The following is a 14,394-nucleotide window of genomic DNA, read 5'->3' on the forward strand; positions in this document are numbered from 1 at the left end:
ATGAGATTTTCATGTGGGAGTGTATCAAAAACCTTAATAATATCAAGATATATCATATCTACAGCTTCCGCCACATCCACTAGGCCAGTAACCCAGCCGAAGAAGGAAATTAGGTTGGTTTGGCATGATTTGTTCTTGACAAATCCATGTTGGCTATTACTTATTCTTCTAATATTCTCTAGGTGTTTACAAATTGATTAATTTGTTCCAGTATCTTTCCAGGAATCAAAGTTAGGCTGACCAGTCTAGAATTCCCCACATCCTCTTTGTTCCCCTTTATAAGGATAGGTACTATGTTTCCCTTCTCCAGTCCTCTGGGACCTCACCTGTCCTCCAGGAGTTCTCAAGGATAATAACAGTTCCAAGATTGCATCAGTGATTTCCTTAAGTACCCTAGGGTGAATTTCATCAGGTATTCCTGACCTGAATACATCTAACTTATCTAAATATTCTTTAACCTGTTCTTTCCCTATTCTAGCTTGTGTTCCTTCTCCCTTGTTAGTATTGTGTTAACCATTTGGTGATAATTAAGCTTTTTAGTGAAGAGCGAAGCAAAATAGGCATTAAATACCCCAGCTTTATTGCTGACATTCGTTATTAGTTCTCCTTCCATGCTAAGTAGTGAACCTACACTTTCCTTCGTCTGTCTCTTGCTTCTTCAACATATTTACAGAACCATTTCTTATAGCCTTTTATGTTCCTTTCTAGGTGTATCTCATTTTGTGCCTTAGCCTGATTTTGTCCCTGCATACTTCTACTATTCTTTTGTAGTCATCCTTAGCAATTTGTCCAGGTTTCCACTAGGGCTGTCAATTAATCGCAGTTAACTCACATGATTAACTCAAAAAAATTACTCACGATAAAAAAAAATTACTCATGATTAATTACAGTTTTAATCACACTGTTAAACAACAGAATACCAATTGAAATGTATTAAATATTTTGGATGGTTTTCTACATTTTCAAATATATTGCTTTCAATTACAACACAGAATACAAAGTGTACAGTGCTCACTTTATATTACTTTTATTACAAATATTTGCACTGCAAAAATGATAAACAAAAATACTTGTATTAGGTGAATTGAAAAATACTATTTATTTTATTTTTACAGTTCAAATATTTATAATAAAAATAATATAAAGTGAGCACCGTACACTTTGTATTCTGTGTTGTAATTGAAATCAATATATTTCAAAATGTGGAAAATATCCAAAAATATTTATATAAATAGTATTCTATTTACTGTTTAACACCGTGTTAATCCCAATTAATTTTTTTAATCGCATGATTAATCACGATTAATTTATTTTAATCGCTTGACAGCATGGCTTCCCCTTTTTGGAAGCATTCCAGGACCTTTGACCCTGGGAGACTGTGAACAACTCAAGTGTCTGTATTGTCATGCTCCTGGCCCTCTATATTTCTAAATGCTGAACCCTCTACCACAAAAGACTACCTTTTGCATCCACCACATTCTCTTCTGCCCGTTGCTTTTCTTGAACATGGGTCCCATGCAGATAGTGGGTGACTCATCCAAAATCTCAAACCTGACCTAAAAGACCAGATTTTCAGAATGAATGATTTCGGATGCTGGTAGCACAGCAGGGAAAGACTGAATGAGAAGACTGGGAATGTGTATCCGAAGGGTACCAGGCACTAGAATCCATAAGCTCTTTTAAAGCAGCACAAAGGATTTCTGGGGAGTTATTTCAACAGGAGACCCCTTGATCAGTCTCATGAGCTTGACAGAATGCCACATGAGCAGTTCTAGCATTCCATCCATCGGGAGGTACTAGTGCACATGCCAGGAGGCTAACAGGAACACACAGACCACTGTGGTCTTTATGCCATGAGAATCTCTCAACAATTTTCTTTTTCAGATTTTCCCATTTATCAAACTATTTACAATCCAGTCTGTGTCCAGATCAAAAGAAGACTTTGTAATCATTGGGATGGAATTACGCCCTGGAGCCACTGGCACTAAAAAGTGCTTTTGGTTTTCCCTTCCAGCTCTCAAAACATGAAAAGGCAACATTTTGTTTCTATCACTTGATTCACAGCAGAGTCTCCCCAAACTCAATTCTGCTGTCTGGCTGAACTCCACGACAAGCATTCTAAGCATAACAGTGCTACAACTCCTGGCACACCAAAGAGGACTAGCCCATCAGATGTTCCTTCTGCACAGCTCACATTGTCTCAGACAAGCTCTGTGCGCACCATTCACTTTGTGAATCTTCAGGTTTTGTGTCCTTGCTGCTGCAGCTCTCCACGTCATCAGGTCTCGGGCTGCTATTTTTGTTGCCGTCCATTAACTCCTGCTCCAGCTCTTTGCTCTTCTTCTTGCCGCACTGGCAGAGGTCACTAGAGTTCTCTAGCAAGGTGATGCACAGGTTGATGACCAGGGCCAGCCAGGCCATCCCAAAGAGGATCCACACAGATACCAGGTTCTTGTACCAGCAAGGGTAGGTGAGGTCTGGGTTCATCCCTGGAAGAGAAATACACCAAACATTTACAGACATTGGGCCAAGAGTGCTGTAAGAGAAACTGTATAGCTAAAGCTAAAGCAGAGGCTTGGGTTGAGGAGGACTGTTGGTGTCTGCTCATCAGCAACCCTGGGAAAAGCCATGGATCCTTTACATCCCTCCAGCATGGCAATCATAAGCGCCGACTCCATGGGTGCACCGGGGCTGGAGCACCCATGGGGAAAAAATGGTGGGTGCTGAGCACCCATCGGCAGCCCCCTATCAGCTCCCCCCCTCAGCATCTCCTGCCCACGGATCAGCGCCTCCCGCCCACCGCAAACAGCTGTTTTGTAGCGTGCAGGAGGCTGGGGGGAAAGAGGGAGGAGTGAGGACATGCCCTGCTCAAGGGAGGGGGTGAAATGGGTGGGGCAGGAGTGGAGCAGGGGCGGGAAGAGGTGGGGTGTGGGTGGGGCCTTGGGGGAAGGGGTGGAGTGGGGACGGAGCCTGGGACAGAGCTGAGGTCAAGCACCCTCCCGGCACTTAGAAAAGTCAGCGAGTGTGACGGCAAGAGTGGTGTTCAGATACTACAGAGACGGGTGCGCTATAAAATAGATTAGATAGAAATATGGGACAGCTATAACTCTCCATGCTGGCTGGTGTAGCCTGGTGGAAATATCACAGAATGGTACTGCTCCCTGTACAAAATGTGAACATGCCAGCTATCTCGTGGACATGCCAGCACTGTAAAACACACCTGTTTCATGGCGATGTCAGCAACAGCTCCACAATGCACGGTGAATTGTAAATATTACCGTAAAGAAGAAAAACCAAACCAAAATTAGATCCACTTTCAAAATGAAATTGCTGACAGGCCCATGGATGTGGTTACATTTATGTAGTCCCATTTGCCTCTGTTTTTTGCTAAGCACTAAAATACTGTCACAGGATGGCAGTGTTTGCTTGAAATACCCTATCCTGTTAAAAGAAAAGGAGTACTTGTGGCATCTTAGAGACTAACAAATTTATTTGAGCATAAGCTTTCGTGAGCTACAGCTCACTTCATCGGATGTAGCTCACAAAAGCTTATGCTCAAATAAATTTGTTAGTCTCTAAGGTGCCACAAGTACTCCTTTTCTTTTTGCGCATACAGACTAACACGGCTGCCACTCTGAAACCTGTCCTGTTAATAGGTGTTCCTGGCTGGGAGAGGGCTAAGGGGCTTCATAGGTGCCACGTTGAGCCACCTGGCATATGAGTGAGGTGAAAGTGAGCCTCTGAGAGAGAGGGGGATCTAAGGTAAGGACTGAGCAGTCCTCTGGGAGAAACCCTAGGAGCAGACAAGCCTGGGGAGAAGGTTTGAACTGAACTTTACCCAAGAAATCAACCAGAGGCAACATACTTAGATTGTAAACTCTTTGGCCAGATACCATCTGTTTGTCAAGGGCTCCTAGCTGCTATGGTAATATAATAAAGCCAAACCCCAGAAAGAGGGTGAGTTTGGTTTCTACCTCCTGCTTGGACTGTGTTGAGAAAACAGTTTGGGAAAGGCATCTGCTCAGTGACACAAATATACACTAGATAAAAATCACAAGCAGGAGATAAAGTGCTTGCATTAATGTTTTATTCATCGCCGCTTGGCTCCTAGCATTCATTTTTAATGGGAATGTTTGTCATTTTCACCACGGAAAACCCATGGGCTGTGCAAACATTACGGAAAAGGATACAAAAGGCAGAATTAAAAAAAACATACTAGCACAGCAAAGTTGCCAGGCAGCTCTCACCTGGTGCCAGGTCATTTATAATCTTCTTATTTATTTAATGGTGAGTAATCTCCACTGGTTTGTAAATAGCCCAATTCTGGTAATAAACAAGCTTGCCACTTTGCCTACATTCTTCCCCTTCTGGGCATAAAGGCTGCAGTTCAGCCCTACACAGAGATGAATACAAAACCTTTGCACCACCTACGTCCCACTTAAGCATCGGGTTTAAGTAACCCATAGGCTTCACACCAGCTTTCTGCACAAAGGTGAATTTCAGCCAGAGACTCTTGCAGGCTCCTTGGCTGTCAGTCAGGGACCTTTCACCAGTGCGAACTTCATCCTGAGGTTTAACAGCCATTAGCAAAACGGCTTCTACAAAAAGAAGTGAAAATGGCAATGCGATGGACCATTCGATCCTGTGGAAGGGAAAGCTTTCTCCATGGAGTTCACCTGATGGGTAAGGTGTTTGAAACGACCCAGTTAGACAGAGGAGAGGATGTGAGCCAGGCTGCAGCATCTGTACAGCAGGAGGGTTGATCGGGAGTGTACAGTTATAGATTTTAAGGCCAGAACACACCATTATTGTATAAGACAGGCCATAGAGTTTTATCCAGTTACTCCTGTATTGAGCCCAATATTTCTATGGTATTAGGCTGGTTATGGAAGGCAGCTTACAGAGCTCCTCAGCAGTCAACCCTCTGCAGAAGATGGGGAGTAAAATCTGATTGTCTGTCTCTATGTCTGAGGGGCCCATCACTAAGGTAATTAAGCACCAAACAAGAGTTATGAAGAAAGGGGGTTGGGGAGGGAAAGAGTCTATAAAAAGGTATTTTCCTCTTTCTCTTTCCCAGGCCTTTAGGGGTGTGCATGTTTCTATATCTCGTGTTTTCAATGGGAAAAGCTTTATGAAAAAGGCGTGCCCTGTGTTTCAACATGAACACAGTCAGGGTTGGGCTCTGGCAAAGGGTTTTCCTCTGGCAAAGGGTTTTGGAAGCTGAGAACACTCTTCCCCTGCTGCCTGACAGTCAAAACCTAGGCGTCTCTCTTGGATTTGAGAGAGGAGAAAGTAGCGACAACCTGTTTGTAGAGTAGGATCAGGACGAGACAAAATGCTCTAGGTGTCGAGGTTTTACGTCGCAATACATCACATTTTAATATCAGACTTCACGATGAAGGCTATAATGCTCTGACTAGTTCTGGTCTCACAAGGCGCAGGGTGGCTAGATGCAGAAGGACTTGAAGAGATTTCTTTCCACTTCCTGCCATACAGAGGAGTCACCATGCATGACCTGGCTATCTCAGAAACCATCTCCACCTCTATGACCCCTCCAACTCAGCGACCTACCAGTGCATTTGTCATCAGTCCTGGGAATCATTAAAGGGTTAAAACTGCCAAATGGGTCTCCAGTATGCCACACACTTTTTATTGGCTTCCACTAGGTGAGAGTGATGAAATCCCAGCTACTTACCAATCACATAATCTCCAAAGCCTATTGTGCTGAGGGTAATGAAGGAATAGTAGAATCCTTCTTCATAGGTCCAGCCTTCTATCACAGAGAACAGAAATGGGGGTAGCAGGAGGAACAGCAACAAGCCAGTCACTAGCGCACAGGTCCTTGTCAATATGGTTGCTGCCTCCTAGTCAAACAGAAAAGAAAAACCCACCAGATATAAGGCTGGAAGATTAGAGCAGACAGCAAACAGAGGGCTCAGCACTTCTTGAGCACGTTGCGAGTTGACAGACACGTGCTGTCAAGACAAGATTAATGATCTAGCTCAGGCACTGCATCCAATGGCATGAGTGGAGTTGGCTGGGCCAGAACCAAAGGTTTTTGCCTTGTCCAGGCCAGGCAAAGTTCACCCTGTGCAAAGGGACATCACAAGCCCTTTGCCCATAAGTCTTGGTTAGAACCTCTTAGGGCATTTTTCTCCTTTTATTTACAGGATGACAATGATACCATTCACAGAGCTACAGAGCAAGGAGCTGCAAACATTCTCTCCTTGGAGACCAGTTGTTAATAAAGAGATTAGCTTGTGGACACCTCCCTTCATGGTCACAGTCATGTGGACCACCTCCCATCCCATTTGTGATCAGACACATGGGTGAAATCCTGACTCTACTGATATCAACCCCCCCATTGTCTTCAGTGGGATCAGGATTTCACCCAACATCTCTGTGGCAACTACCACTATTACATCCATTACTATTATGGGATATTAGAATTACGGAAGTATTTAATGTATTACTAGCTTCTTTTATTGCAGCTGAAGACAAGGAGTGACAACCCAGGATAAACCAGCTTGCTGTGTATCACCAGATGTCCCTTGATCACCAATGGAGAACCTTTCCTGTAGAGAAGGCAGTATCAGCACTTCTGTTACCAGTCAGTTTTCAGGGGCGTACAGAACAGCCTAAAGTTGAAATGTGTTAGTAGCATGTGTCTCGGACAGAAATTCTCTCTCACCTCCAAGAAAATACATGTATATTTAAAAATGTCTGGGCATGCAATGTATATTTCTGAGTTCCATGTCAGGAATTCAATAGGGTGAACAGTCCCTGTATGTCAGGGAGGAAGTGCTCCTTTGAGATTAGCTAGTAAATAACAGAATAGAGAAACAGTGGAGGGAACTCTCTTGTGATAGAGAGAATCAGACTGTATTTGGAATTGCACATGCTTAATGGAAAGGTGCTATTAGCTAAATTCTGAATGAGACATACAGAGGCAACATAAGTGAAATAAATAAAATATTCAGCACATACCCCAGCTTAGATAAAATGAGGGTGGGAATCTCAGTTCATTCATATTTGTGCACACCACTGAACCATATATATTGGCTCATTTCAGCATGATGGGCAATCTCTACAGAACAGAGGCTGAGAAGAGGTACAGCAGGGGGTGCTACAGGTCTGGAATGGGGTGTATCCTCAAAAGAGGAAGGTGGGGAAAGAATCAGGCCAGGTCTGGAATAGCAAGGTTTGCTGCAGATCAGGACTGAGATACAATAGCACAGCTGTGGAGGGAAGACCTACACTTTACCTGTGTGCATAGTGCCCGACTCAAGCCAGTACCTCACTTCTGTGAGCACTAAATTCAGAGCCGTTTTCAGGTTTAATCCACAAATGCTCCCTAGTAATTCTGGAGTGTAATTCTGACTAAGACTAATGACAAGCAGATCAAATGTTCAGGCAATGTGAACTGCACCCACAATCTGGCATTTTTATTGTTATAGGGCAGGGGTGAGCAAACTACAGCCCATCAGGGCTTCGGATCCGGCCTGTGGGATTGCCAGCTCCATGGCACAGTGGGGCTAAGGCAGGCTCCCTGCCTGCCCTGGCCCTGCGCTGTTCCCGGAAGTGGCTGACACCACGTCTTTCTGACCCCTAGGGGAGGGCAGAGGGCTCTGTGTGCTGCCCTCGCCTACAGGTACCTCCCCCGAAGCACCCAGAGTGCAGAGCCCTCTGCCCACCCCTGTTCCAGGGGCTGCAGGGACATGGTGCCAGCTGCTTCTGGGAGCAGTGCAGGGCCAGGGCAGACAGGGAGCCTGCCTTAGTCCCGCTTTGCGCCGCTGCCACCCCGGAGTTGCTCCAGGTAAGTGGCGCCAGGCCAGAGCCCGCACCCTGAACCGCTCCTGCACCCCAACCCCCTGCCACACCCCACACCCCTCCTGCACCTCAACCCCCTACTCTGAGCCTCCTCCCGCACTCCAACCCCCTTTTCTGAGCCCCCTCCCACACTCCACACCCCTCCCTGCACCCCAACCCCCTGCCCTGAGCCCCTTCCTGCACTCCGCACCCCCTCCTGCACCCCAATCCTCTGCCCTGAGCCCCAACCCCTTGCCCTGAGCCCCTTCCTGCACACCACACCGCCTCCCACACCCCACACTCCCTCCCGCACCCCAACCCCCTGCCCCAGCCCTACATTCATGGCCCTGCATGCAATTTCCCAAAACATTGTGGCTCTCGGGCCAAAAAGTTTGCCCATCCCTGCTATAGGGGAAGCTGCTCATCAGAACAGTAAGTAAAGCTATCAATTAACTAACAGCTCTTTGTGATATCAGTACAGATGATTCGGCTCCTATAAACCAAAGGTTAAGGTAGAGTAATCACTGCTTCCCTTATTGGATAATTCACCCCATCAAGCAGACAACCCTTCCATCTTAATGTGTGGATCAGACACTTATGGCCAGACTGCTTACCTGCCAGTGCAACTTCTCCCCCAGGCGCTTGGCACATCGCTGAACCCCAGACAGCATCAGCTGCCCAATCCGGTTCAGGAGGATGAGGTTCAAAGGAATCCCAAAGAGGGCAAAGAAGATGCAGAAGATCTGAGCACTCATAGTGCTGGGGCTCAGGTTCCCATAGCCTGGCAGGAACGGAACAGAGAGGGGTAAATTCTGATGCACTCCTCCTCCCCCACAGAGATAGACTTCCATTTTTTACACTAGGAATGGGAGGTCGCGGCTCGAAAGGGCCAATGCCAGTCCCCCCACCCCCATGTATAATTTTAATTACTCCCCATTGTTTGTAACATCCTCTCAGAGGCTGGGAAAAAAATGTCTTTCCCTGCCAAATTTTTTTCCCTGTTTCCATTTGCCAGTCACTGAATTTCCTCCCCTTACGCACTGCCCAAGCCAGGGATTTGACAGGAATATTTACTTCTTTGTTCTGGAGTGAGTATTATTGACGTCAGTGTGGCACTGGGAATAGGATTTGTTAGACAACTGCTGATACATAGCCAGTAGAAGACTATCTAGACCATAAAACATTGCTTGTCTTTAAGACACTTCATAAATGTTGGTCTTTTCTTTTGAAGGGTGACTCAGAAACAAACACAATTAGGCTTGTGCACTTTTTGCTTCGTATACATTATAAAAAAGAGGAATAAAAATTACACGCAATTTTTGTTTCTCTTTAGAGGATGCCTTTAAGTTAAGTGATGGGGTGGCATAGAGTAACATTTTCAAAAGTGCCCAAGTGGCTGATGAACCTATGTCCCATTTTCAAAAGTGACCTTGTCACTTAGAAGCCTAAACGGCATTGAAAGTCTTTATCTCCCTGCAAAAGAACCAATATTCCCCCCCCACCCCCGATCTTTAGTATCTGGAGGACATGCCCCTCTAGGGAATAGTTTTTGGTCTGAGGACAGGTCTATGCAGCAAATGAAGATGTGAACGTAGCACAGGTAAGCACACCCATGCTTGCTTTAATCTAGCATGTGCAGGTAACAGCAGTAGTGAAGATGTGGTGTCAACTGCTTCAGCCTGGGTTAGCAACCCAAGTCCATATCCACAACTTTGCTCTGTTGACCCTGAATCACTTGTCAGGACTGGCTTCTAATATACACCGCACTTAACACCTTCTGATATTTCACGTGAAGAACAGCTCTTCAAAGGGCTAGCTCTACAGTTCTGTCCCTGGCAGGAGGCAGGGGTCTTGGAGAAAAAAAAGGAGTATGTGATCATCTAATTAACGACTATCACAATGCACACGCCCATGAGTGCTGCATTAAGGTTGCACCGGCATTTCCTAATGTTTGGGTGCTTGACTTTGCAACCTTCATGTTCTTTTAACAGAGATTTTTTTAAATGTAATTGTCCATAGAGTACCCTGCACAAGTTGTAGCTCTGTACAGAGCAAAGGGAGTAAGAAGTTAAAGAGGTCCAGGCACATGACAAAAGAGGGTGCTGGATAGTTTGGGCAGGGTAGGCTACTTATGAGATAACATGTGTGGTGTTTCTATGGTTGGGTCTGTTCCCTGGGTGTGTTGCACTCCTGTGGGATTCTGACTGTTTCCAGATTCTCTCCTGGACATTAGACTCAGGGCATTTTCCAGGTTCCTTTGGTCCTGAGGGGACAGAACTGGGAGGTATTTATCCAGGAAAGCTGAAACTCAAACAGGAGTCATGCTGACCCAACGCGTATCTATATAACCAGCCAGCTATGAGTTTCCTCTCCTATCCTCTGTTTAAAATGAACAAAGGTTGCGTATTGGCTTGGGCTGCTTTTCCTTTTCCTCCCTGATTTCTCATTCCAGCACTAAAGTTTTCCACAGCCTTAGTGCTGCGTGGGCAAGAAAAGCTGGCAAAGGTAGGAAGAAAGGACCCTATTGTTAGGATCACTTTGGGAAACAAAACCCAAGAGGAGGCTGATCCTATCTCAATGTTCACAGAGATCAGACCCACCTTTCCCTTTGGGTTTGGCTATACTACACAAATTATAGTACATCATCGTATCAGTGTAAACACAGCCATGTAGTTATATGGTGCACCCTGCACCAGTGCAACCTGGGACTCACCCCAGTAAGCAGGTTGCACTAGTGCAAGCTCTGCCTTACACCAGAGCAGTGCATCTACATGGGGGTTGAACTGGCTCCAAAAACAGACCTAACTGCAATCTAGACAGGTCCTTTGTGTCACCCAAACCTGATGCTGTCATCTCGCTTAGGGCATGCATTACACAGTGATACTCAGGAAAGCTAAGTGAAGAAGGTGTGCTGTTAAAGTGCCTATATTAAAGCCCTGGGGAAGCTCTCATTCAGAAGTGGCTTTAGCTTAACTCACTTCATTCCCTGAATTAAACTGAAGTGGTCTAAGGCCACTTCATTTCAGAGTGAGAGTGTCCACACAGGGGTTTAATGTGATCTAATTTATCTATTTTAAATTCACATTTTCAGTTCATCCCGCTTAACTTTCCTGAGTGCCCTTCCCCCACTGACCTCAGAAATGCACAAGCACTGAGAGCTCTTTGACAAGGGGAGGCTGACATGTGGCCCCGGGAGCATTGCTATGCAAGTCCCTTATCTTCAGTGCACAAACCAGCTTGTCACGCTCCAGCTCAGTCAGGGTAGTGGCACCTCCATCCTGAAGGTGACGGGCGCTGCAGCTGGCTGTTTCATGTAGTCTAGCTGCAGCTTTCAGGCTCCTAACAAGTTATCAGTGTGCCCAGTCTAGCCTGGATGCCTCCTTACAGACAATGGGGCTGATTTTCAAAGGCTCAAAGGGCAGTTAATTGTCCAGCTGCCACCGAAAGCCTAGGGGAGTTGGATGCCTAACTCTCCTTTGCGCCGTTGAAATTCTGTCCCAGTGTCAATCTCACCATTTTTTAAAGCTTTCTGTGTGGCTTTTCGCCACGTGTCTACCTGTGCCAAGTCTGCAGCAACAGGAGCAGCAGTTAGCATGTAGATCTCAAAGTGTTTGCCAAAGGTGGAAAGTTGTGATTATCGCCTTGTATAGGAATTGGTGGGGAACAAAGGCAGTGAAGTGACTGGACTCTAGTGGCAAGCTGCTGACATGTACAATTAAGAAGATTGTACTGGATTTTTTAAACTCAGAGAAAGCTGACAGTTGTGGGGAGCACATGGTTTAGACAGACACCTCCCTTAGGGGAGGATTTATTAAAGGGATACTCTATATCCTAGTAAGGAGGAGAGGATAGAAGTTAATAAAGTACAAGTAGGAGCTGAAGAGAAACAGTCAAACAAAAGAGTCCCATTCAGTTACATCACAGGAAGGCAGACAACTAAATATTGACAAATTCTATAAGTGCTTGTATACAAATGCCAGAAGTCTAAACTAAGATGGGGGAACTTGAGTGCCTGGTATTAAATGAGCGTATTGATCTAATAGGCATCACAGAAACTTGGTGGAATGATGATAATCAATGGGAAACAGTAATTCCAGGGTACAAAGCATATAGGAATGACAGAGTAGGTCACGCTGGTGGGAAGCAGCACTATATGTGAAAGAAAGCATAGAGTCAAATACAGTAAAAAGCTAAGTGAATCAAACAGTACCATAGAATATCTGTAGATAGAAATTCCATGCTTGAATAATAAGAATATAGCAGTTGGAATATACTACTGACCACCTGACCAGGATGGTGAAGGTCATTGTGAAATGCTCAGGGAGATTACAGAGGCTACCAAAACAGAAAACCTAATAATGGAGGATTTCAACTATTCTCATATTGACTAGGAACCATGCCACCTCAGGATGGGATGCAGAGATAAAGTTTCTAGACACCATTAATGACAGCTCCATGGAGCAGCTAGTCCTGGAACCCTCAAGGAGAGAGGCAATTCTTGATTTAGTCCTAAGTGGAGCACAGATCTGGCCCAAGAGGTGAATATAGCTGAACTAATTGGTAATAGCTTTTAATATCCATGTGTGTGTGTGAAATACCAAAGAAACCCAACACAGTGGTAGCATTTAGCTTCAAAAAGGGAAACTGCACAAAAAGGAGGAAGCTAGTTGAATGGAAATTAAAAGGAAAAGTCACAAGATTAAAATGCCTGCAAGATTCATGGAAACTTTTTAAAAGTACCATAATAGAGGCTCAAACTATATGTATATCCCAAATTAAAAAAGATAACAAAAAACAGAGGACCAAACAAAAAAAGACACTATGGCCAGTTAGAGACATAAAGACATCTTTTAAAAATTGGAAATCAAATCCTACTGAGGAAAATAAAAAGCAGCATAAACTCTGGTAAGTCAGTATAAAGGTATAATTAGGCAGGCCAAAAAAAGAATTTGAAGAGCAACTAGCAAAAGACAAACTTATTTGCCAAGACGGTCAGGGACGTAACCTCATGTTCTGGGTGCCCCTAATCCTCTGACTGTCAGAAGCTAGGACTGGACAATAGGAGATGGATCACTTGATAAATTGCCCTGTTCTGTTCATTCCCCCTTGACCATCTGGCACCGGCCACTTTCGGAAGACAGGATACTGAGCTAGATGGACCATTGGTCTGACCCAGTATGGCCGCTCATATGGTCTTATGTTTCAGTTGACCCAAATCAGCCTTTTTTGGCCAAAATTTTTTTCTTTTTTTTTGGACAAAACAAGTCCCAGCTCTAACTGGAATACTTCCGCTCATTGGGGAACTCCACTACCTGCTGGGAAGCCCCAGGAAAACAGTCACATATACACAGACAAGCATGGAGGAGCACTTACTTTTTTTTTTCCACTGCATGCATCCGATGAAGTGAGCTGTAGCTTATGCTCTAATAAATGTGTTAGTCTCTAAGGTGCCACAAGTCCTCCTCTTCTTTTTGTGGATACAGACTAACATGGCTGCTACTCTGAAACCTTACTTGGCACAGCGTTCCAGAGCTGCCAGGAATTCCATGATTCCACAGATCTGAGCTGGCCTTTCACAGTCTGTGGCAAAGCCTTAAAATACCATCTCTGACTGTCCTCTTCCTGCAGCCCGCTTCTTATATCTGTCTTTGGGGCATTACGCTGTGTCAATGAGCACTGGGAGGGGAGCAGGGGAGGACAGAAGGGATTTATTTTGATGTACATTTGCAGCTCTTCCCTGACGCCTGAGATGGGAGTGGGGAGAATGGACAAAGGGCACTTTCACTGCATCCATCTTATGTTTAAAATGTCTCACTGAAACTCATGCATAACATCGCTTACCTTTGTGAATAGAAAGTGTAAAGGAAGCCCTGGGTAAGTGCCCCCCAACCTGAGACAGCACTGCATCCTAGAGCTCTGGGATCCAGTGGCACATGGTACCCTCACTGCATTCAGTGAATAAGAGGTGCCACAAAGGCTGACACTGACGTACCCCAAAATTCACTCTCTCCTCAAATCCCTTCACTGGCTTGGTTTGCTTCTTCGGCATCAAATTCAAGCTTCTCATCTTCACCTTCAATACACTTCCCCATTCCAAACCTGCTTGAGTGTTTGTATACAGCCCATAGGTACAAGGTCCCTGCCCTGAAGAGCTGACAGTCTATACTGATCCTGGCAAGAAAGGCCATGGCGGGAGAGGTGTGGGTAACATGAATGAGGAGGGAGGATGCACCACACAGAACTGGTTATAGAGTTGTTTGGGGGATAAGGTTTGTTGCATTAGTCCTTTTTGTATGATCATGTATTTACTGCTACGGTTTTTAAAGGGATCTAGAGAATTATTGTTGGAGGATTTGAGAAAGGGAGGGGATTTGAAAGGATCTGAAGGAAATGGAGGCTCTGTGGAAGATCAAGGACATTCCAGATGTGAGAGACAGCAGGTGAAAAGGCCCAGAGGTACACAAAGGGACCTAAAGGATGACAGGAGAGGTGGAACTGGCAGAGTGCCAAAACTCTCAACCACAAGCATTCAAAAACCATGAGTCAGATGCCATAAAAATCACAAGATTGGCCTAAGAACAGGAG

General features: G+C 45.1%; 1 protein-coding gene across 1 annotated transcript in view; it reads right to left on the minus strand.

Moving 5' to 3' along the window:
- Positions 1-1,229: 1,229 nt before the first annotated feature.
- KCNK17 (potassium two pore domain channel subfamily K member 17) overlaps positions 1,230-14,394 on the minus strand; it is a 42,849-nt gene continuing 29,684 nt past the window's right edge. Inside the window, exons 3-5 of the mRNA XM_077811909.1 lie at positions 8,424-8,590; positions 5,696-5,864; positions 1,230-2,489 (exon numbers count right to left, since the gene is read on the minus strand). Coding sequence (XP_077668035.1) covers positions 2,191-2,489; positions 5,696-5,864; positions 8,424-8,590 — 635 coding nt within the window. The 3' untranslated portion in view covers positions 1,230-2,190. The remainder of the gene's footprint in view (positions 2,490-5,695; positions 5,865-8,423; positions 8,591-14,394) is intronic.

This window comes from Eretmochelys imbricata, chromosome 3 (assembly GCF_965152235.1).
Source record: "Eretmochelys imbricata isolate rEreImb1 chromosome 3, rEreImb1.hap1, whole genome shotgun sequence".
NCBI lineage: Eukaryota > Metazoa > Chordata > Testudines > Cheloniidae > Eretmochelys > Eretmochelys imbricata.